This window comes from Tympanuchus pallidicinctus, unplaced genomic scaffold (assembly GCF_026119805.1).
Source record: "Tympanuchus pallidicinctus isolate F22 unplaced genomic scaffold, pur_lepc_1.0 scaffold5, whole genome shotgun sequence".
In the NCBI taxonomy this organism is placed as follows: domain Eukaryota; kingdom Metazoa; phylum Chordata; class Aves; order Galliformes; family Phasianidae; genus Tympanuchus; species Tympanuchus pallidicinctus.
This window is the reverse complement of record NW_026294769.1, coordinates 72,380,280-72,405,443: the sequence shown is the minus strand read 5'-3', so window position 1 is coordinate 72,405,443 and position 25,164 is coordinate 72,380,280. Positions and strand designations below refer to the sequence as shown.

The following is a 25,164-nucleotide window of genomic DNA, read 5'->3' as shown; positions in this document are numbered from 1 at the left end:
GCCGCATGCAATGACAACACCGAGGCAAATCAGCAGTTTTGCTGATCGGTGGAAAGAAGCTGAGCCAGGGGGGTGGGAGAGCGGCTGATTTCGTCCAAGCCCGAGTTAAGCCTCCAGGAGAGCCACGCAGACAGGAGCAGCCCCGTAGACAACCGAGTCCGGCACCCACCGACCCCCCTTCACCTGCAGCTGAGTCCTCAACTGCTCCCTGGGCACGCCGACCAGCAAGCAGACCTCCAACAGGCCCGAAGGCAGCGCATCCTCCATGGCACAGCGAGGCAGAGCGGACGGGACACGGCAATCCTCCGGCGGCGCCGTTCCTCAGGGCCTCTCCGCTCCTCCCAGTCGGCCGCCTCGGGACAGTGCACTGCCTCACCCGGCTCTGAGAGCCCGCCTCTCCCCCTTAGGTAATTCGCGTTTTGATTGGCTTTCCGTCCTGTCGCTCTTGACTGTGACCAATCAGAGCCATAAGCGGTGACCTGGCGGGCAGGGTGGGGGCGGGACCTCACCGCCGGTCGCCCGCCGCTCTGAGGCGCTGAGGTATTTCCCCCACTCGCTGCGAAGGTCGCGCTCTTCGCACGTCTTCTCCACTGGGAGAGTCCCCGGAAAAGCTATTTTTCTTCCCAAAAGGAAGCTTAAGCCAGTTTCCCGGAGGGTCTGATGGCACGAAAAGGCTGAGGTGCCTCAAGCTTGCCCTAGTGTCTCTGAGAAGCGGGTGAAGTCATGGCCTGGTGCTTTGATAAGAGGTGCTGTCCTCCTCCTGTTTGCTTCAGGTGACTCAGCAGTAGTATGTGACTGGCATTAATAGTGTCACGTTTACGTAACGCGTCATAGTTTCGACGAGCTGTAACCACAGGGCTGATGGCAGTCTGTGGGGTGTTTTCATCTCAGAAGGTTCCCAATCGGGGCTGCCCACGCAGCAGAGAAACAACTGAAGGGACTCTGCTTTCTTTTTGAGGTGCTTTATACACAGTGAGTCACTCCCTATTGCCCACAAGCTTTTACGGTTTCACCATGATTTATATGAGGACTAAAGGAATTTCCTTTTGAAAATTAATATAGACATTGTTTGCATTCTGCAGGTTTATTCATACGATGCTCAGTTCACTGTCTTCTCTTTCACTTACAGTTCAGATGATTGCACTCCTGTATCATTGTTGCACAGCCATATCTTTCTTTCATTGAGTACTAAAACTCAGACCACTGCTTCCTTCCACTAACTGGACCACAAGAACACCCATTTCTGTGCCTATGATAATGCACAGGTCTTTATTTAAGTCTTTATTCTGTCTGGTAAAAACTATGTGCTCCAGGCAAAGAAAAGTATGGCATGAAGTATGCTGTTCTAAAGTGTGTCATACTAACTCTTTGCAGTCTAGAGATCCATGAAAAAACAGCATCTCAAGTGTTTAAACACTTAGGTTGTAAAATCTTAGTACAAATTCTTGGGTAGATGAAAGCATTTATTTAAACAAAACTCAGAGAGGTCAGGTTGTAATATCCTTTCCGACTTCAGCGTATCTCTGCTTCATATTCCTTCTTCCAGAAGGAATGAAGCAGAAGAATTCCATGGATGTGTTTTATTAGTGCATTGTGTCATTTCTTTCATTGCCAGGCAATGCAAATTTACACCTATATTAGCAACCATGCAACCACTTGGTAACTGACTATGCAAATTGAATTATTACTTTCAACCAAGGGTCCTGCACAGTCTTGAGATGTCTTTCTCAGGGTTTCAGATATTTATTCCCATTCTTAATATTGCTACAAAAACCTCTTTATTGTTTTCTCCAACTGAGTACAGTGACTCTGAGCTCAATATTATTCTGTGGGAGCACACTGGGTTCAGCAGAAAGGCATCAAGGAGAGAGGAGGGCAGCTTAGGGATCTCAGCAGGTATTAACTGCTCCATTTGCATCTTCTTTCCTTTTCACTTAGTTTGTCTGGTTTGCACTACCACTGTTTATGGTACAAAAGAAAATTCATTACAACATTAACTACGATTTACCACATGTACCTTTAACAGTTCATAGATAAGTTTCACTGACGTTAGAAATATGCTAACTCAAGATCAGCTTTGACAAAGTACCTCCAGATTTGTACCCTCCACTAATTGTACCTACTCATCTATTAAAGAAGTCAGCTATCATCTGCTGTTTCCTCACAGTTCTCCAGCTATGAAGATCTACTCCTAATTTAAACTTTTGTAGGGAAACACGCCCCTTAACGTTCAGTGTTCTTTGATTTGTAGTGTTTCACCACCACCTCTGAATGTGCAAAAAAAAGGAGAAAGTGGTGTCTATCATTTTTCCCTGGGAAGGCTCTTACAGTACCTGAGCTAGTACTTTGACACTGCACTACAGTGTGAAGTATGGACAGATCCCAGAACTGTCAATAGCAATCTTTTAACCTGCAAGAATATCTAATTTAGTATGTTATATACAGAATACTTTTCAGACTGTATAATGGTTGTAATTAATTACCTTAATGTCTGTCATCTCCTTTGAAACATAAAGGTAAACCGAGCTACACTAAATGAGAGCAGGATATGGTAGGGAGAGAAGAGTGCCACACCAGACACTTGTGCAGCAATGCTGTCTGACTTAATATTTGTGCCCCACCAGGGAGTAACAGTGATAATGAGGCAAGTAAAATCTCATCAGCCTCACTGTAATCCCCCAACTTAATAAAAGCAGAGGGCTGTGGGTAATGTGGAGTGCAAGACTGGTAGACATTGGTAAACTGGAACATATTCAGCAGACTTGCCAAGATGGTCAGGGCTGGAGACTTTGAGAGGGGAGGCTACGAGAACAGGGCTAGGGAAGAGATGGGTTGAAGGGAACTAATAGCAGGCCTGGGACCTCCAGGGAGGTCATCAGTAAGTCAGCCAGGCTCTTAACTGAGGTGCACAACAGGAAATGCAGCAACAGAGGCCATACACTGAAATCAGGAAAGTACTGAATGTGCCTGAGGAAACTACTTTTCATTCTAAGAACAGTTAAGCACTGGAACAAGGGCCTAAAGATGTGCCATGTCCATCTCTGGAGGTTTTCAAGAAAAGACGGAATCAAGCCACAAGCAAATGGATCTGACCTGACAGCTAACCCTGCTTTGAGCTGGAGTTTGGGCTAGAAACCTCCTTCCAACCTACATGAAACTGTCATTCTCAGTGATTCTCTGTATACAAATACAGCAAGAAGGTTAAGAATTCTTTGTATAAAGGAAACAAAATGCTAGAATTCCAGTAAACCAAACAGGGAATATCCTCAGCCAATTTTACAGTCAGTGATCTTTCAGTTCAACACAAATTGTTTTGTGACAGGGTAACTGAGCCCCAAGGAAACAGCTTTCGGTGTCAGTGCAACATTTATTCCTCCTCATCTCTATATTTCTCTTAAATAGACTGGCCATAATTTCAGTTTTCTACTCAAAAAATATCTTTTGAAAATTCTTGAAAGAAAAAAAAGCCAGCTTTGAGCTTTATCACATATAATAACATTACCTTGTCCTGGCAAAAGAACTGGACTAACACGAGTGCCCTGAATACTAGAAATATTTTGCATTGCAGATATCGTGAGATGTTCCTGAGGCTACAGCAGAGCTTCTTCCTCAATCTAATCACTACAGGGTCAGTTTTAGCAGTGTTCTGTTTACATGGAATGTATAACATGTCCCTCAAAACTGACTTGCTTAACATGATGTTTATTATTCCAGTTATTCACCATCTGGCACAGTCTCAGACAGCCAATGGTCTTGGTAGTTTAACAATTATTTTTTTTTAATAGAAGCCTTAAAATTTCATAACATTTGTCTTTTTACCAGAATGCTGTAAAGGAAGCTTAGATTCAGAATTACAGAAGTGGTGAGAAAAAAAAGAAGAGGTCAAAAGTGCAGAGAGACAGAAGCTCAGATGTTAAACTTTCGGGTAATATTTTGTGTACTAAATTCTTGTGTACATCAACCTACGAAATCCTAACATACATAAGTACAGGTACCTTAATTCATAACTATGAACTGCTTTTTTTGTAAATGAAAATACTTTCTGTCTCTGAACTCTAAAGAACCTCTCAGGATGCTCCACTTTGTTAAGGTCTATCAGCAGTTCCTAGCTTGACAAAAGCACGACACAGTGAACTCCTTTATCAATAGTTAATGCTAACTTAGTGAAACACATATTGAAAGCCAAACACATTCCCTCTTGATCTATTTATATCTGCCCCTGCATCTCTCAGTATGAAAAAATAGCACATACAGTTAAAATGAACTTTGCTGTGCACAAACAAATTTTCTCTAGCCTTGGGGACTGTTTAAGTACAACATTGTTCATTTTTAAATATTCACACTTCAGCATTTTTACAGAAGATTAATTTGGGTTAAAACAGAAACCAAACAATTGCATTTTCCATATGAAATAAATAGCTTCCAGGTGAACTCATTTTATCTCTAGATAATAATTGTATCAAGAAAAACCACAATAAGGCAGCAAGTCTCCTTTATTGCAGTTGAATGTAGAGCAAAACAAAGATTATCTGTAGGCGTTAGCCAGTATGTTTATGTATAACATGAGATCACATTAGTATCACAGCACTTCATGCTGGTCTTCCTGGTTTGCTAGCATGCAAAGCATCACTGTGGAGCACGGCCTTGTGAAAGACATTAATCAGCACAGTAGGGATGGAAGGTGCTTAGAATTGGTGAGCAAAAGTTTATTGAGGGCGATCGTGCTTTACCAACCGGATTGCCTTCCCTTTCCTTTGTGTAGGAAGTGGAAGAAATAGGTGCCCAAACAGGCTGTGGCTGCCTCATCCCTGGAGGTGTTCAAGGCCAGGTTGGATGGGGCCCTGGGCAGCCTGGTCTAGTATTAAATGGGGAGGTTGGTGGCCCTGCATGTGGCAGGGGTTGGAGCTTGAAGATCCTTGAGATCCCTTCCAACCCTGGCCATTCTGTGATTCTATGATGTAGCTTACATTCTTGCAAGGCTCTGATAGTCTCCTAAAGAATCCTTGAAGCCAAGCTGTAAAGATAAGGACTCAAGGTGGACCTCAAGCTGAAAATTGGCTGAACCACTGAGTTCAGAGGGTTGCAGTGACCAGCATGAAATCTGAATCTGGTCATGAGTAGCATTCATCAGTACTGGATATTGCAGCTAGTAATACTTAACGTCTTTATTGCTAGCAGTGTCCATGGGATGAAGGACAATGTCAGCAAGCTTGTGAAATGCCACTATGGAGACAGAGGTTGTAAGACAGAAGGGCTCAGCTGCCAGAAAAGAAGGCTAAGAAGAGATATAACTGAACCTACCTGAAGAAAGGTTATAAAGACAAGCAACACAGGCTTGTTGAGAGGCAAACAATAGCAGGATGGGAGGCAAAAGCCAAAAGTTGCAGCAAGACATTCTGCTTGAATATAAGGAAAAAAGCTTTCATCATGACAGAGATTAAACAATAACCCCAGTTCCCCAGGGAGGCAATGTAACCTCCTTCCTTAGAGATTTTTGAAACTTGGCTAAATAAGGAGCAGAGCAACCTAATCTAGATTTGAGGTTATCGCTGTTTTGAGCAATGAGACCAGTAACTTCCAGTGGTCCCTTCTAAACAACATTTGTCTTTGATTCTATAGTTAACCAAGCCTGTATTGCTTTATTTGCATCCAGGGGTCCACAGAGAGTTGAAAGTGCAGCAGACAGAGAACAAAGTTCCAACATTTGCATAGCTAGACATATCAGGTACTTTCAGGTGTACTTTTACATCACTATAAAAGGACTATATTTAAATATTGCCCAACACGCCAAATATAGCAGTTAGATACATATTGCTACATCACACCTGACTGAAAAAGGACACATAACCTCCTGTAAATAAGTAACTGCAGCTTACTGCATCAAACTCCCTGATTTGCGTGGGGACGTCGTGTGGCAACGTCTAGCATGAGAGCAGGCAGCCTGTACTGTACTGTACTCCCAGGACCAAGGAGGATTCTATGCACAGCTGGCGGCACAGAAAGAAATGACTGTAGTACAAACAATGCCCAATAGTCTGTGTTTATTTTCCATGTTCCATTTTTCCTGATATTAAAATAGCACAGCCATATTATGGGTTGTCAAACTCACCTGACAGTGTGCCCCCACTGCCTTATTTTCTACAGTCTTGTTTATTCCTCCATAACAACACTTACAGTTTTCTGCAGGGTATTCTGTAAGTTTAAGTACAGAGACAATATTTACTAAGGTGAATTATTCATCAAAGGTATCAGGCTTTCTTTTTTGGCACAGCTGAATCTGTTGCCATCTTTCCTGACTTCAATTTATCTGTCTTTACCTCAAAAATTCCAAGAGCAGAAAACCATCTGAATACAATATTTTCCTCAGTGAAATAATACAATCTGACATAAGTGGAAATGACTGAACATTATAAAAGAAGGGTCATACTTCACAAAGATGAACCTTGCTTAGTTTTCTGTGTTTTTACAGCATATACAACCTTAGGATTTGAGTCTGGTCACTGATGAGTATTATAATAACGAACAGAAGTGCTCGTGATATACTCAGGCTTGAGTTAGAAGCTAATTTATTAATACATTCACAGAGGACAGATTTATTTTTAAATCCTAGCTGAAAGATCCAGACTTCTTTTGAGTTCTCAGATTATGTAGACCAAAGGCTTCATCAACTTTCTTACTAGTTGTGTTCTCATCCACATGTTTTACATATTGGTATGCTCACTTGCTGATCGTTTTTAGAATTAAGTCTTCAGCCCTCAGTTTCTTCAGGATCAAGCCCACACAACTCATGATAGCATTGCAACCTTAGACTGTAAATGGCTCAAGGTAGAAGGCATTTTTCTGAGTTTAGTAGAGTTATCCAGCAGAGCAGGGCACTGATGCAGGGCACGTGGATAATAGCAGTAACTAATTGCTTTCTGGTATTTCTTTGTTAAAATTCTGCTATTGTTTTAAAAGGAAGCTGGTTTACATCTTTCAGCAGATTGCACTTCGGCCCCTTCACCAAACATCTGGAAGTTGCATTAATATAAATTGTAAAATATATTATTCTTCAGTGTCCTGCGTTGAACCAAAAGAGAGGTTGTTGTTAAAGCATGCTGGGAATACGGCACACACATGGCACTACCTTGTGAGACACTCTTTCACACCTTTCTTAAGGCAGTGCAAGTAGATCTGTGATCAGGAAGTGGAAGGTGTGCTGATAGAATCCATACATCTTTCATAGACAGAGTACCTGCTTGTAGGGAGAGCTGGTTCAACTACATTGGTTGTGTCTTTCCTGTCTTTCCATGGTTAAAATTACAAGAAAGCAGCATCATTTAATTGAGAAAGCACGGTAGTGGAGTTCAGAAATAAATCTATGAACAGGTTTTCCTGCTAGGACTGTTCTTTAATTCATATTTCCCTGGATTTAACATGATTCTTGTTCACAGAAACCTTCTTACAGGGATTTGCTGCCAGTATATTGCAGTGCCAGTGCAGTGTTGATTGACTTGAACAAGATACAATCACCTTTTTATAATGACATGCATGATTACCCCTGCAAATAACATCATTATGATAAAGACTTCAAAAGGAAAGAAGGTAATTTACTTACGTACTGTCCAGAAACATTCAGTCTCCTGAAATGAAGCAAAACCTGAAGCTCAATATGGAAGTTTTCAGAGTTTTTTGTTTTTGCAGCAAGACCAATCTGAATTAACCAGGGATGGATCAAAGAGGACATTAATAAAGCAATGACTAAAAGAGTGCTGCAGGGCACTGTGCACAGAGTATATTTGTACGTTATAAAGGCTGCATTTAAAATATATATATGCATCTTTAAAAAGCAGTATATTTTCTTTCGGAGAAAGCAGCTCTCAAATTGAGTTGCCAAGTGATTCCAACTTATCTAAATCTTGTAAAATAACAACAGCCAAATCCTCTGTTCTTCAGTACAACCACAAGCAATCCTTAAAGGTAAATAGCACAAAAGCTTTGGCACTAAGCAGAGTTTGTAATTCAGCACTAAGCCAGCTGTAGGATCTCCCATGCGATATTTTTGTGCTCTACTTTATTTTTTCTAAGTACATTAGGGGGCCTTAAACACCCTTGATGCTAAGTGTCCTATAGACCTATGGCATAGTCTCTTCTCTGAAGAGAATAAAAAACAAAAAGCTAAACAGTGTGAGTTTGTTTTGTCTTTATTCTCTGAGTACAGGTGGTGTTCAGTTCTTACTAAGTTAAAATAAATACCAGAGCTTATATATAGCAGTTACATCCTCCAGAAAAATGATTGCATAAATATGCAAAATTGGCAGCCTGCTTTACGTATTAATTCTAACCACTTCTCACCCACTTCGTCAGGCAATGTTTTCCCCTGATTATCTTTTACTACTCTCATTTCAGAAAGCAAAGCCTGTTCTAGACACACAAGCAACTTTCTGATTACAAACCATCCATGGCTCTGGCTACCTCAGTAGCATATGACAGAGCTCAGAAAAGCTGTGCTTACCCCTCCAGGTGCAGTAAGGAAAAGGTGTGTGAGATGAAGAGTCAGAGATGGCTACTGCCTAAGTAACAGCTACTGATTTCTTCTTTCCTATTCTCTTCAAGCTACTAAGAGCAAACCCAGCTCTTTGCAACTTCCCTCTGAGCTTTCTTGCTTAGATCTTCATAAAATCATTTGAGTTGAAAGGAAGCCTTAAAAAGTCATCTAGTCCAACTCCCCTGCAATGAACAGCTACAGCTGTTCTACACCTACAGCTACATCAGGTGATCCCGTGGAATCTGATTTTTTTCTCTGATTTCTTCTCTTTATAAAAGCAGATAGACTGAGTGCTTTGGTAGCAGGACAGCTTCAGGGCTTGGCCTACCTGAGATGAGACCTCCATCTCCAACAGAGCCTCTGAAATTCATCTGCTGCAGGATGAAGTTGAGCCCATGGAGAGGAACCCATGAAAGAGTGAAGTGGACTCTGGGAAACAGAGGGATATTATGGGAATGTGTTTTTATTTTTAACCAGCAGCAAATTAAATCAACAATTTATTGGCATTAGGAAACAATGATAAAACTTTAAGTTGTCAGTTTTGGATCTTTGCTGTGAGGGTTGATATTTTGAGTGCATAAAAACAAGCATGATACATAAATGCTTTTCTCACTTTTTCTCAACTTTTTCTCAACAGAATCAAGAAAAAAAAGTCCCACAGCATTAATGCAATACTAAGTAATGGTGAAACAGAGTTGCTTAATTCAAACTGAAGGAATGGCTCACTTTCCCACACAAAAGCAAGGTTACCTCCCTCCACTGCATGTATTATCTTTCCTAAAAATCTTAATCCTCTGCCTTCACTAGTGTTTGCTTTTCTCCAGAACGAAAAGAAATATCTTCCTGGCAGCACTGAGTATGAAAGGAATAAGGAAAGTAACAGGGAAAAAGCTGCACGCGTTTACTAGTGAGTACTCTGAAAAATAATAAAGTAGTGGCTAAGCTTTTATCCTATTTGTGTTGATAAATCCTGCTTTGAATGGTTCAGAACTTGCAGATCGAGAGAAGCAAAGCTCCAAACACTTAGCAGCTGCTTAAAGCTGAGTTACAGACCCAGGTGACAGCTGGAATTAGCTGGAACAAGTGAAGTATATCACATTAGATTTGCAACATCAAATCTAGCCACCCTGCTTGCAATCTATACCACAAAGAATAAGGAGAAAGAAAAAAAAAAAAACAGGAGATGAGTTTATAAACAAAAAAGCTTTCTCCTGGGGAGGAGAGAGAAGATGCTATATTATTATTGATTGTTTTAATGTCACAGTTCTTTATGGCACATTATAGACATGCATGGTCATACCAGAAGGAATCTGTCTTTATAAGTGTGTGCAGACATTCAGGATGCAGACCATTAAATTGTAAACAAACTAAGTAGTGGTGTGGATTAATATGGGAAATAATCACAGCCCTGTAACTAGAAGTTCTTTACCTCCAGGACTACTCCAAGCACCCAGAAGCTGCTGCAGTTGAATTTCTCAGTGCTCCTGCCATTTACTTCATGCATTAGCAGACCAAAGCAAACCTTTTCCCTCCAGCCTGTCTTTTAGATATTGCTTAGACAGAGGAGTGTGTAAAAATGACCAGTTTTAATGGAAGGTGTTACTGTTACTGTTCCACAACTGTGGAACAACTTAGACCAGGATTCAAACAGACAGTGGGATGTGGACATTGCTGAGAATAGAGGGAGTTCAGGGTGGATTTCAGCTCAGATACTTCACTTGGTGCCTGAAGACAGATGTGATAACCCACAGCTAACTGTTCCAGTAACAGTACAGAAATAAATACAGATTGGAAGTTGCAAATTTCTAAAGAAGAATTTGCATATCTGCATCTTTTCAGTTACAGCTGAGGGAAAAAAAGAAATCACAGTGTCATTCGTGCATTCAGTACTTAGGCTGTCAGAATGACAAACAAAAAACTCAATTGCCTAACTTTTATCACCCATTTTTAATTGCCAACAAAAAGTTACCAAGACTAGCAAATGGCTGTCTAAAAGATTAGTCCTAAGTTTATATTCTGGTGTATAGCAAAATGGATTTCCTTTCCCTGCCAGCCCACTGATGTTGAGTAGTACCAGCTAGTTATTTTCTGTATGATTAATAATAATGCAGTTATCACTAAGTTTATAAATAAAATACATGTATCTGCATAGCTGTTTGCCCTGACTCACCTCTGTATGATAACATGAGGAAAAAACATGCATTGCTTTCATTTTTATCAGGCAAACAGCGCTGGCTGTAGATGAACTATATCATGCCTTGACATTCAGAACCTGAGCTGTTGTCTTCTACGTTTTGTCTTCTGTGAAGAAGAAAACGTGTAACAGCACCATGGATTTATTTTTAGCCAACTTATTCACCTTGTTCCGTCTGTTCAAAGTAAAAACATCACAATCAGGACAGGTAAGAGGCTGAGCCAGATGTTCAGGGGTGGTTACCTTTCCTCTATTTCATGCAATTTTTCATCTTCAGATTTAATAAATGAGGACTTCCTGTTTTTACACTCTGTACAAGCATTGGCACAAATACACGCCCATGAAAGAGCAGATAAGAAGCGTTTCACAATTTCACCATTTCACAAACAAGACAACTCAAAATTTGTCAGTTCTTAGAGAAAAAAAATCAGTTCTTAACTGAAGTTGCCGTAAGTATGGGCTTTTAGCTCAGTTAAATGAAAACTTCAAAAGGAAATGTGAGTATAAAACCCAGACCCTTCTGTCTACTAAAATCCAGCTGACTTATCTTCATCTTTGCACAAAGTAGGAGTATGTTTTCTTCCGTCTTTGGAACATACCCGCATCCTAAATAGAGGCAGGGGATTTCCAAAGCAGCTGCTGATTCTTATTATGCTTTTATGCGTTGAATTTGAAGTACCTAAATGAAATTTTCCAAAATTTTGTCTTTCAAACTGCAGTTGTATTCAGTATAAACCGGAGTTGTATGGCCATCGCAACTCCTCAGAAACCAAAGATACCTCTGAGGAAACTCAGGGGTGAATTACCCTTTCTCTGAAAAACAGAAGTTAGATAAAATTTGGGTGAAGTGTGGACTTCCCTTTCCCCATACTGTTGGTAACAGAAAAAAAAAGCTTAAATTTTGCGTCCTGTGCTGGCACGTGTACTGACTGAATTCAAAGTCTTGTTTTCTCCTAAGAGCATACTTGGAGTGAACTGTCCTACAAATGAGGTCAGGATTTCCCCTACCACAAACTACTCCTTTTATCTTCCTTATTATGTGCAGTATCTTCTATCTAAGAAAACCCCAGCTCCTTTTGTCTGCTTCTATTTAACTCTTGCTAGGCCTACTTCCATACTTTCTGAGAGCAAAACTAAACAAGAATTTGATTTTTACTGTGACTTAATCCTATTCAGGTTTCACAGAGACTCGGAAGATTTTGATGATAAAATACCCCAACAAATGTTCCCACAGCCACCGAATGAGCTCATATCTGAGCCAGCCTGAAACTGGAGACCAGGACTTGTTGAATTAGTTCCCTATAATATCTAACAGATCTGACTAAACACCTCCCTTCAAGAGCAAGGAAATACTTCCCAGATCAGACTTCCAATCGTCCTAAAAAAAAAGAATGCTGTTTTCTAGCTCTGAAGGTCATGAGGAGGTGGCAGGAGTTATTTCAATTGGTAATGACAGAAAATATTCATTCAAATACATTCAGCATATCAAGTGGCGTTTTAAAACCCCTTTAAGGATGAGATGGACACAGCTGCAGGCAACTGCTTTTGTCTAGTCAAGAGTGGGGCATGGAGAGGTCACATTTGCTCCAGCCTGCATTATCTTACACAAATCATACTAGAAAAAAATATTTCTAAAGGCTTCTTGAAAAGATTAGATTTGACAACCTAAAATTCAACTATAAAAATTAAGGCATAGAAAATCCTGGATGTTAGAAAATAATAATAATTAAAAATATTGGCATCCATTCCAAAGAATAAAGATTTGGAGTATCTATGTTTCAGGAAAGTCATCGTGGCTGCTGTCACATGTCATGAATAACTGTGGCTTCATACAAAGTCTGTTTCACAATGGTTCTCCCAGTTTTGTCTCTGCTGCAGGCAGCAGACAAAAAGCATTCAGAGCCAATGGGCTCCATCAGGAATTGGCTCCAAGGAGTTTTGTGAGATTAAAAGCAGAGTTCTTTTAAAAGCTATTGTGTTTCCCAAATAATAGCTTTAAAATCTAATTGTAGGTATTAATGAGACATGTTTAAGAGAAACACTGGTTTTAGGTATGACACTTCCTTCACTGTAGCTACATCAATCTTGCTGAGATAGGCTAACTTCCTTGACAGCAACGTGCTGACTGTAGACTTGCTGTTTATAGAACTTCTTTGATCCCAATATGTATTATCTCACCCTAAGTGAAATGTCTTTTCCTGAAATAAACACACACCAGCTCTAAATTCAGAGCAACCACAACCATATTTTAACCATTGCAAATGAAAACAGAAGCCAACCTGATATAGCAGAGTCTGCAATGGCTAAAAAATCCCTTTGTCAGTTTTCGTGTTAATAACCTCTGCTCATACCAGAAGGTTATGGCCCAGCAGCTTCCAATTTCTTTGCTTATCACCCACCTAAAATCACGCAGCCTTTCCTTAACATGATTCTAAGACTTTTCTCTGGAATTATTAGCTTGACAATCCTCCACTCTGCAGTGGTATTTAAACACACTTAGGCATGCTCGTGAATTACCCTTCATAACCTCCATTATGAAGTCATGGCTATCATACTACACAAATTAGTTACTGTTAGACGTTCAAACAATCAATTTCATGCTTTCTCTCATGCTCTGGGCTTACAAAAATATTTACAGAGCTCTCTCATTAGCTTTTGTCAAATCCTTCCTTTTTTTTTTTTTTTTTTTTTTTCCTTCTTTGCCACAATACAAAAGCCTTGGCAACAGCTTACATCCTGTGCTGCCTGCCTATCACACTGATCAGTATTGCCTCAATGCTGCTTTTAATTCCCCTCAGTGACCGTCTCCATCTGTTGTTTCTTGTCACACATCTCAAAAGCAATTTGGAGCAGGATTACCTTTTTGTTTCAGATTTTTATTGTTTCAGTCGCAATGGGATCAGGTTTTTTGGTGATGAAATTCCAACATATAACATCCACAGTAGTGAGGAAAAGGAGAGACAGACAGGAAAGTGCCTAAAACACACTGTGATGGGCGGAAGTCAGAGTGCTGACCATCCTTCTCTGTTTATATCCTTTTTCTTGCAGTTATCATCCTTGCTATAGAGGAAGTCCAAGCATTCTAGGAAGGATGAAAATCCAATTTAAATCAGGAAGGTAATTCTAGGCGGGAAAAAAGTTACTTATCCAATTTGGCATGAGCTTCAAAATTCTAGCAAAGCACGTGCAAAACATGTCATGGCTGCTTTTAACCACTAGGAGACGTATTCAGACCACATCCCGTCTATAACAGACATGGCACATTTTAGCTTTCACCGAGGGAATGGTAAAGATCTTCTCTCATCCAGACCATCCATCTTCCTGCTTGGGATTCCCAAACTCTGGGACACACAGGAATGCTCAGTGCGTCTCGATCTGGGCTGAGACATGAGCTCCAATACAATATAAACTCAGATTTCTTCACTGTCCCAGACTTTTGAGTGCAGTCAGCAAGGCCAAACATATTAACAGAGCTCCAAATTAACTAGGAAGTCACTTCAGCTGAAGAGTCCGTTGTTCTTATTAATTTAGTTATATGAGGTTTAGCATTCAACAGCCAAATGCCATTTGCTACAATTGCAGGAATGTTGAAAGGCAGCATTTGGACACTGTCTAGCCTGGGGAAGGAACTCTCACCCTCCAGAGACTGAGCCACATCCTACTGTGGAAAGGAAGAACTTTAGTGACAGGCTTCTTTTTTTTTCTTACTCTTTAAAAAGCCCATGAAACTGCTGTAGTAACTATTTCATAGGAAAGAAGAAAAAAAAAAGCACCAAAGTAGTCTTTAATGAAGTGCTTGGCAGCAAAGAGGTCAGTGTGTTACGCTTTGGACATAGGTTTGAATGTTTGAATAGGCTTGGCTAAGAAGCTGAAAGTCAGCTGGTTCAGCTCTCAGTTGTACCCATTTGGTCAAACAAACAGGTGAGGCAGCAATGCCACAGATGCACACTGGCCAAAAAGCCCTGTGGTCACTGCCACACTCCCAGTGTGTCTTCAGGGCTGGACCTCATTTCCCAGCTTTCTTTGTAAGCCCAAGGCGAATCATTTCACCTGCCAGCCACACATTTCTCCCATGTGAAACCTTCCCTTATCCATGGGGAATTGCTTTGTAACATATGCAGAGTGCTTTTAGAAACTCTGATTAAAGGGGTAAATTTAGATGTTTAGAAATAGTACATGAATAATCTCAGAGATCAGACTGCATTTGTAGCACGTGATATTGACACACTGACAGCTTTTTCTACAAGGGAGTAGTGTCATAACCATGGATTGTGGGTTTGGGTTTGTTTGTTTATTTAAAGATAGCTACATGCAGAAATCTTTCCAGCAACATGCAATCATTTGTACAAATAATTTTGGAGCAATAGCAAAACATGACTTCCTAGACTTGCACTGCTTTCCACAGCGAAAGAAGAGAAAGAATAAGAAAATCATAGAATATGATTGACTTTGAGTTGGAAAGGACCCTTAAAGGTCATCTAGTCAACTCCCCTGCAATGAACAGGGACACCTGCAGCTACATCAGGGCACTCAGATCCCTGTGCAGCCTGACCCATCCATCACCTCTCTGGGCAATGCATGCCAGTGCCTCACCACCCTTATTATACAAAACTTTTTACTTATATTCAGTCTAAAACTCCCCTCTTTTAGTTTGAAACTATTTCCCCTTGTCCTATCAAAAAGCACCCAGTGAAGCTTTTCCCACAGCAGCAGCACCTATGAGATGTCCATCACACGATGAGTCTCAAACAAGGAATAATTTGATAGCCTTTACTTTGGTAAGGATGGTCGCCTTTATTTTCATACGGATGCTTACAGGTGTTTTCTCTTCAACCCATCAGCCTGTTTTCACAAAGGTGGCATATTTCTGTTCAAAATTTTGCCTTTCTCATTGAAAACATTTAAAAATTATTAGCAAGAAGGAAACCAGTCAGAAATCACGCAATTAATTTAGCCAGCATCAAAGAGAGGTGGGAAAACAGCTCTCATCAGACAGGGTGGAAATGCTCTGAGAGTCAAAAATAACAATTCTGTGTGAAAGTTGCTTTCCAGGCAGTGCAGAACATCCAAGCCCAACCTTTTCCTCTGGCATCCAGCCTTGAATGGATTTTTTGCTCAGCTCGTATATGCTGTTGCCATTTGCAGGAAGCACCTACTGCCTTTATCTGATCTCCATTACAAAAAGCAAGAATAGATGGGTGAATTTGGTTTTCATTTCCCCAATTAGAGAAATTCTGTAGGAAGGGCACAGAGAAGGGCTGACAGCTTCCTGAAGACAAAATAGCCTCCTCTGGCTCCTCTCCCAGTAGAAAAACATTCATTGTCATGCTGCTAATTGCGCCACACACATCTGTACCTTTTTGTGCGTTTCAGGGAGTTGATAGCTGCTGCCACAGATCCAGCTCTTGTGCAACTGCTCTCCTTGCTCTGCAGGATTGATGTTTGCAAACAAGTACACAATTGTTTGTTTATGCTCAGCTGCATGGACAATACAGACACAGTTATGTGCAAACAACACCTCGCCTTGTAGGCAGCAAGTCACATTGTGTGCCTGATCTGAAGTGTAAGTCATGTGCAAATACATCTCTGGCCCATGCCCAAACCTCTGCTACCTTCCCAAGTATGAACATACAATGTTAGATAGCACCAGATAAATCAACCCTCTTCTTAGTTTTCTTGAAGGACTGCAGCTCCCTTTGGTCTCTCCCGGCTCACAGGTTGGAACAGCCATCCTGCTTCCAAGCTACATTAGAAGGCAGCACACTCAGGCTATAACTATAGCATCAGAAACGGCTTCTGACAGCGGTTCAGAGACTTCCTCCAGATTTGGCAGAGCCTGGCCCCCCCAGCCTCACAGTCACGGGTAGCAGGTGGCCTGAGTTGCTCTCATGAATTCACTATGCCATATTACTCCATCTGTCACAGGCACCATAAGGTATGCCCACCCCACATACTAAGCCTGCCACACAGGGTGGGCTGCCCAGCTGGGGTTGTGTCTGTCTGTGAGTTCCTCCAAGGCTCTCATTTCCCCACCTCCTGGATCACTGAGCAGAGCTGACAACTTGAGGAGCTCCCATCTGAGCAGCTCAGTGCTATCCCAGCTCACCCCATTAAATTTTGACTTTTTGGTCTTCTAAAGACTCAGACCCCATGGTTTGCAGGTAGAAATTTTACAGGGTTATCAGCAGTCCCATGCAATTTGTTGTGAATCCTCTTAATTTTGCTCTGTGCTTTCTGCTCTGATGAATTTCCCTGAGAGTGATCATTACCAAGCAAAATTATGTGGGTAGAAGTACTTAAGCACACAACAAGAACTTAAAAATTATATACATTTAGATCTGTAGAAGAAGGGAAAGGAAAAGATAAGGAAGAGAGAAAGAAAAATAAAGGAAGAAATAGAAGAGAGAAATAGAAGAAAAGAGAAGAAGGAAGAAAGAAAGGAAGAAGAAAGGATGGAAAGAAGGAAGGAAACAAAAAGATTGAAGGAATGAAGGAAAGAGAGAAGGAAGAGATGGAGGAATGGAGGACAGAAGAACGAAAGATAGAAAGATAGAAGAAGGAAGGAACAAAGGAACTTACCATGATTAAGTGTATCTTCCAAACTGTACATACCATTACCACTAGACTGAGACTCAGAATGAGGGAGATTCACACTGCTCAGAGAATGAGGGTGTCTGAGCATCATCCTCTCATTTGACGGGCTTAGAAATGTTATTGCAATTTGGATATCCTGGCTCAAGGTTGCAGCACTTCAGATGCACTTTTTAACTTCAAAAAAGGCAGACCTAGCAGTGCAAATTAGTCACAGCTATGGAACACCTAAGAAAACGTATTAAAATTAGAGCAAAGCTTTAGCTTCGATACAGTTTTTTCATTAGTTGCAAAACTGCAGATAATGTTTTTTATCTGTTACCTATTTATGTTCTGAGAGACAGACTGCTGGATATCCTCTTCAACCAGAAGCACCTGAGTGCTTCATCCCAAGTTGTTTTCCTTTCTCAGTGATAATCATTTCTCTCCTTGAAAATCTAGTTCAAACTCTATATCCACTTCTAATCATCAAATCACAAAATCGTAGAATGGCTTGGATTGGAAGGGACCTTAAAGATTATTTAGTTCTAATGTAGAGAATATTCTAGAATCTGAGCTATATTCTTTTTTTCATCCATTGATGTTCATGTTATCATCAGTGTTTTTCTTCTGTGTGAGCCTGCAGCAAAGTCTTTGCTATTAAACTCTTACCTTGTAGGGTACAATAGGGGAGGAAATGTGAAGGGAAATGCCCTTTTTCTGATCACATGGAGGCCTTGAGAGCTGAGGCAGAACCAAGCTGAAATGCAGATGAAGTCAAAAGGATGCACACAAATGCCAGACCTGTCTCCTCTCATTGCAGCTGGAGCAGGATATTTGGGCAGGAAGGAAGCCACCCCCTTGCCCCAGTGGGATTTCCCTATTCTGCAGAGAGTTCCACTGGGATGTCCACCGCCCCCACCACCACCAGCAGTAGCTGAAATTGCTCTTGAGTTTTATGGGGAGCTAATCACAGCAAAGAATGTTGGGCAAATATACCAGCCTGGGCAGCATCTGGCTGGGACAGGCAAGGTGTGCCTGCAATATGGAGTGCAGGACCCCTGGTTTGTTGTTCAGCCTTAGCACTATGCTAAGGGAGGATTTCTTCAGGCCTCTCTGGGCGATGGTAATTAGACCATATCCAGATGTTGCCCAGCGATGAACTCTGAAGGAGAAAAGAAAATGGTTGCTTGCTTTTTTTTTCTTTAAAGGAAGAAGTTTCTTTTCTGACAGCTGGACTTGGTTTAAACAACATGACATCAGTTTTAAAGACACATTTTTCTCATGAAGAGATCGTTTGAACTAATTTCCCTGAATGTGTTCAAGAAACGCAGTGATGTGGCACTGAGGGACATGGTTAGTGGGTATGGAGGTGATGGGCTGATGATGACTTGATGATCTTGGTGGTCTTTCCCGACCTTAATGATTCTATAATTCCATGATAATTCCACTTGGAATGCGTCTACCAAGTGCAGTGCTGGTGGATTTGCTCAAATTCAGGGCTGAAACCAGAAACTCTGTGGTCATACAGTTAACGACAGCCAACAGCTCTACATGTTTTACACTTCAGGACAGGTGACAAGCAATGTCTGTAGCAGCTTTAAGTTGCTTAAACTTTATAGTTATGTACACTGGAAATATGAGGTGGGGCATGACAAGAATGAATGACTGTCAGTTAAAGGGTCTGAGCAAAATGACTGAAAGTAAGGATTTGAGCTAGAGATGCTGAAAAGAAGCTGGAACAAGACAAGACCTCAGAGATTTCCTTCCTCCTAGTCCAGATAAGCCTGACCATCATCCCACTACAGCTGAAATATCCTAATTGAGCTATTGCTGTAAGAATGTTAGCTCACTCCTTTTTCGCAGATGTGCTTCTTCCTGCCTCTTCCATGAACAATTCCCTTCTGACGATGCCCTGCGTCATGTCTCACATGGCTTCTAGCCAGGCTGTGGAAGACACAGCACCAGGTGCTTCTTGTTATGATTCTGGGGGGACTCGAGGATGTTTGGAATTTTTCTGACAGCATTATCACAGTTCCAACTTCAGCCTGCATTGTCCTCCATGGAGGCTTTCCTCTGGGCAGGAGCGATGCTGGAGCACTGTGAGCAAAAGCTGGGAGGTTACCAGGAGAGGAAATGCTTTGAAAATGAGATCTCCTACTTCTGTGCAGTGCAGCGGGCTATTTTAGGGCCAGATTGTGTCAGAGATACGGCTGGGACAGGATTACTGCAGCTGCCAAAGGAAATGCTGTTGTATCCAAAGCTCAGCATATAAGACATCATGCACAGACAGAAACCCTCCAGGCTCATTGGTTTCTCTCCTTCCCATTTGACACAGCCTTTGGGCTCAGAAACCAGGAGTTTCTGCAACCACAGGCATCGGTTTACAGCAACACAAAGGAGCAAGCCCACCACTTGCTCCTACCTAGACAAGTAAGGATTGTACTTTCCCAGATAAGCAATGATTTCCCCAAAAACTCTGAACTGTAGCAAGAAGAAAATGTTGAAAGCGCAGACAAAACTCCATCAGTCCTGCGTGCATTTAGCAACATCACTTTGAAAACATCAGCTCCCATGGATATCACACCCACTTGTCTGCATCAGATTCAGTGATTACTCCGTCTAGCTGCAGCTCTGCAGCTATTTAAATGATGTCAGATAATTAAACGTACTATGAAAGTTGCTACAGCACGTGTCACAGCTCTGCTGAGTTTCACCAGAGACAATTGCACTGAAATCCTCAGTTCTTAATTTTTCTCCTGAGCGATCTGTTGGGACTGACAGGCTGCATGCATCACCCAGACTTTCAGTGCAGAGGTCACGTCTGCAGAGCTATCAGCCTTCAGCATGCAATGCCCAAAAGCAATGGCAGCAGCGTGACTCCTCCAAGCTGTGTCTTCATGCTACGAGCTGAAAAAGCTGCAAGCCACACGGCAGGGCCTGCAGACCTTTGTCAGTCAGTACGCTGAATGGTCTCTCCAAGAATTACCTGTGGATTTATTACCCTTCAACATAATTTGAGAAGAACGTTGCCTTTTCTATTCTTGTAGAGATTTACAGCTGCCTAGAAACTGGCCCTTTTTCTTTTTTAATTGAGTGATCTGTCTTTTGGGGAAATATTTTATTTTGTGCTGCATGTTTCAAGGTCTTTGACTGTGTCACTTTCACTTTATTTAGCTGTGCTGTCACAGCAGCCTTGTGTACTCCCAGCTCCACTATCCCTGGCAACCTTCATGGCTCATATGCTCATCTTTCCTTTTATGCATCTCCACAATTCTTCCCAAACTGCCTCCTGAGACTAGTACATGGCCCTAAACCAGGGCTTATCTATGTGGGAGACTGTTCCAAAGATTTTGGGATAACTTCTCTCTGTAGACAGACTTCCTGCAGAAAACATCTACAGCTGGGAGTCAGAACGGTCACAGTTCATTGTGCCGTTGTGCCACTGTGAATCAGTGCAAGTACTGACTCAGAGAATGTCCTTGGTTACTGGAGAAAGGTAAGGGCAGAACTGCATTGGAGGTATGATCACAACCAACAACCAAATATTTACGAGGCTTAGAAGAGATGGGATGGGATGTGATAGGATATGATGCGATGGAATGCAATGGGATGCAATGGGGTAAAATTTCATAGAATCATTACGGTAACCACCAACCCACCACCACCATGCCACTAAACCATGTTCCTCTGTGCTACACCTCCCCTTTTCTTAAAACCTCCACAGGTGGTGACTCCACCAGCTCCACGGGCAGTTTGTTCCAATACCTCATCTCTCTTTCTGGAAATGATTTTTTCCTAATATCCGACCCGAACACTCCCCGGTGCAACTGGGATGGGAAGTTATTTAATACTATCACAATATGTGTGATTGCAGTCACTGGCAGACTGACTTCAGTACTTATTATGGTGTTTCAAATATAAATAACAGGGCTGTGGAGTTCAGGGACAAGCAGTGTTCTTACAGTGAATGGAAGAATAAGAGAATTGGAGCCATTTATCTGGGAAGGATAAGATGCAATAAATCAGACAATACATGGTCTAGGACACATGGATTAGAAGTGCCCGTTTCCTCTTTCATATAATAAAAGAACAAAGTATCGCTCAAAGAGATGAGAAAATAGCAAATTGTAACTTTAAAACAGAAGAAGTTGCTCAGTGTAATTGCAAAACATGGAGCTGTGGTATTCTCTTAAACCAAAAAGAGAGAAATCTTGATGTGGTAACAGATACAGGTATGTATACACTTGCAGTCCTGAAAGCTAAAAAAAAAACAAAAAAAAAAACCTCTTTTAGAAGAGAGATAAAGAGATAAACACTTCAGTATCTATTATATATAGGCAACTAATATTCCTCCATCAGGGAGAAGAGATATCAGAGCCTGTTTCCACACTCTACAAATGTCTCCATTCCAGAAAGCAGCTACCCCACCAAATGGCTATGCATCCTCCAGTACAGTGAAGTCTGTGTTCCTAAGGAATAATAACAGCACTGAAGGCAGCGGAGCCGTCTCTTATTTCCAGAATGTATTTCCTACTGTGCTCTTGGTGGTACTCAGCATGGCTGTGCACACTAGAGCTACTGTTTAGAAAGGATTTTCAATGATGCCAGTTCAGCGAGTGAAAAATATTATGTCTGAAAGAGCTTGGATTTGGTGAACTTTCATCAGAGCTGACTTCCAGCTCTGGTTGCCCTGGAAACACTGGGATGGCGAAGACGCCGTACCTCAGGGCAGCTTTGTCCTTGGGATTTGTCCTTGGGATTTGCTTGGCACCAGGAGCATCAGCCAATGCAACCCTTCCTGATACATCAATGAAGGCGTCGACTTTGCATCACAGAAAGGCTTCTACAGAATCATAGAATCATTTGAGTTGCAAGGAACCCTTAAAGATCATGTACTCTAGCTCCCCTGCAATGGACAGGGACATCTACAGCTAGGTCAGGTTACTGATCTGAATTCAGGTGAGTGATTCTTCTTCCTGGAATTACTATCAGTTTGTATCCAGCCCAGTCCTTTTGAGCTGAGTTTTCTTAGCTCAAATGTACATCTGTGCCATCAGGCAGCTGCTCGTGGCTGTGACTCACTCATTCCCCTAGGTGAGTGCAGGCACGGAGTCTCTTATTTGCCCTGACAAAGCTGTAGAGGGAGCTCAGGCAGCTCAGACATATCCTAAAAGAAAGCTTGCAGTGACTTTATTCTTCTAGATGAGGGATGACGCTGCTACCCAGCACACAGCTGTTCTCCAGCTGCATAGCAAGATGGAGCCAGACCAACTGTTCTATTACCATCTTTCCACCCATGTTCTCAGCTGTGTGTCCTCAATGCTACATGAAGCTGAGAAACTCTGAATTTACAGTTTTTGGTCAGAGTTATGTGTGCTCAGCTCCTCCCAGACCTGGAGTCTGTTTTGTTATGCTCTATAGGGAGATGTTTAGTGGCCATGTTCCTCCCTCAGTTCTAAGGATTTACAAAATTCAAATACAAATGTTATTTTCAACCAGAAATCTACAGATTACGATGCAGTCGAGGAATTAATGAGAGTGTCTTTGCTGCAGAGCTCTGCATCTGCTGTGACACTGAAGTGATGAGCACACACCAGAATTATGACCAGGACCTAGCCATAACTGGTCTGTGTTTGTTTTTAAAAGAAAGAAGTGTTTAATCTTTAGTATAATTAATTATGATAATTGTCCTCTGAGGAGTACTTTCCACTTAGGAATCTCTGTGATCTTTTTCTGCACTGGTTTGATTGATGGCCTCATTCTGTGAGATATGTGGTATCTCTGATCATGGGCAGGTCACTTAGTAGCTCTTCAACTACTCTGTTAAATAATGAGGTTAATGATAACACGCTATTTCACCAGCATGGAGATGCTATTCAAGGTCATGGGATGTTCTACTTAGAAGGTGGAGTCCATATAAATAGCCATTGAAAGAGACCCATGGAGAAAACCCATGGAGAGGTAGAGGAAAGCACTAAAGGTAGAAAATAAATCTTGACAATCCTCCATGCTTGCTGTCAGACAACACCAGAGGCATATTGGCTTCAAGCAGTCCAGTGTCAAAGTGGATTTGGAGATTTGGCTATCAGTAAGGTTTCCATGGATATATTTCTGGTAAATGCATCCAGGCTAAGTAACCACTAGGATTAAACACAAGCTTTGAGTTAGAGTTTTATTCTCTCAAAAGTGGGTTCCTATTTGTTTTGTTATTAACAAGTACATATGGCAGAAATGTATTCAACGTCATTATGCATGAGGTAAACAACTCACAATTAAAGGAAGTTATAACAGTAGCCAGTATCTACCCAATTTTGAGCAACAGCCTTAGAGACATGGTTTAATTTTTAGGTATAATACGATATCTTGGGTTGGAAGACCTTAAAGCTGATCCAGTCCCAAGTCCATACCACAGGCAGAGTTGCCACCCACCAGATCAGGATGCACAGGGCCCCATTCAACCTGGCCTTCAACACCTCCAGGGATGGGGCATCCACAACCACTCTGGGCAGCCTGTGCCAGTGCCTCACCACCTGCTGACCAAAAATTTCTTCATAACACCTAACCTAATTCTTAGTTCTTTTAGTTCTAAGCCATTTTAAACAGGTATACCTGCATGGAGCTAGGAGTTGGACTCAGTGAACTACATGGGTCCCTTTCACCTTAGGATTTTCTATGATCTAGAGGAAAAAGCATCAGAATTTCATCAGTTTATACTGATTCTTCTACATATATTGGAGTAGGTGTCTGTGGACAAGAAATCATGAACCTAGCAGCTCCACTACAAGTTTATTGTCTAGATAGAGAAAGAAGCAATTATAGTTGTTGGAACACTGTGAAAAAACAACTGCTGCTGAATATTTCTTTCCAATTTTAGTCAATAAGAGATCTAACAGTGGGAAATTTAGTGTTTGTATTTAGTGTCTGAGTCCATAACTCTGCAGATTAGAAACTGCATTAGATGAAAGTATTGGCAAGGAGCAACTTCTTGCTCAGACTGAATGGTTGAAAAAAGTTTCATTTGCGGACAAATATTCATGCCTGATCTTGAATATGCAGGAAATAGAAGCAGTATCACATTACTTCTGCGAGGTGGAAATAACACAGACCTAATATCAAATCAATTTACAGAATAAACCCTGCTGCTGAACATGTCACTGTGAAAAGACAGTGAACTGAAATTTCTGTACAAAGAAAACAAGTAAAAAAACTAAATTGCAGCAGTCCTTCTTCAATATCTCTGAAGTCTGGACCTAAAAGTCTGTTTGTTGCCCTACTCCTGTCTAGATGAACAAATTCATTGAGAAGGAAAGAAGGAGAAAGGAACGAAGGAAAGAAATTCAAATTAAAGAAGAATAATAATGATTGGGGGAAGCTGGATGGGCACAGGTAAGTGGTAGCATGGATGGGTGAGGGGAGAAGGGTCGAGCGTAGGAACTATTCAAAAGGAGAAAGGATAGAAATAGGAAGTGGAATACAGCAGGTAGCACAGAGGAAAAGCTCAACCTTTTTCTTTCTGATCCAATGCTGGTACTCCAGCAGGGAGTCTCCTGTAAGAGAAGAAAACTGCCAGATGAAGAGATCAGGTGAAAAAAGCAAGATACCAGAAATGGAGCCGGGTGCGACTGTTGGATTTGATGTACTGTGCGGCACAACCCTTACATTTCACTCTGCTGCCCTCTCCCTTTCTGATAAATGGTAGATTTCCCCAAAGAGAAGCAAAGGGTTGGAAAATGATCTTGGATGGCTCTGAGCCTTCCAGTGACAGAGGAAGGATTGCTGGGCTTGATCTTCCATCTTGTGATATTCTACGATTCTACATAAAGAAGGCCAAAGATAACAGAAGGAAAATGGTTGAAAGGAGATTGTGTGA

At 41.5% G+C, this 25,164-nt stretch overlaps 1 protein-coding gene across 2 annotated transcripts in view; it reads right to left on the bottom strand.

Annotated features, from left to right (window-relative positions):
* Nucleotides 1-363, bottom strand: part of DENND3 (DENN domain containing 3) — a 39,049-nt gene extending 38,686 nt beyond the window's left edge. Inside the window, exon 1 of one of the 2 annotated variants that reach the window (XM_052704788.1) lies at nt 184-363. In XM_052704788.1, the coding sequence (XP_052560748.1) occupies nt 184-267 (84 nt within the window). In that variant the 5' untranslated portion in view covers nt 268-363. The remainder of the gene's footprint in view (nt 1-183) is intronic. The other variant, XM_052704787.1, reaches the window with a different exon arrangement.
* Between the last annotated feature and the right edge of the window lie 24,801 nt (nt 364-25,164).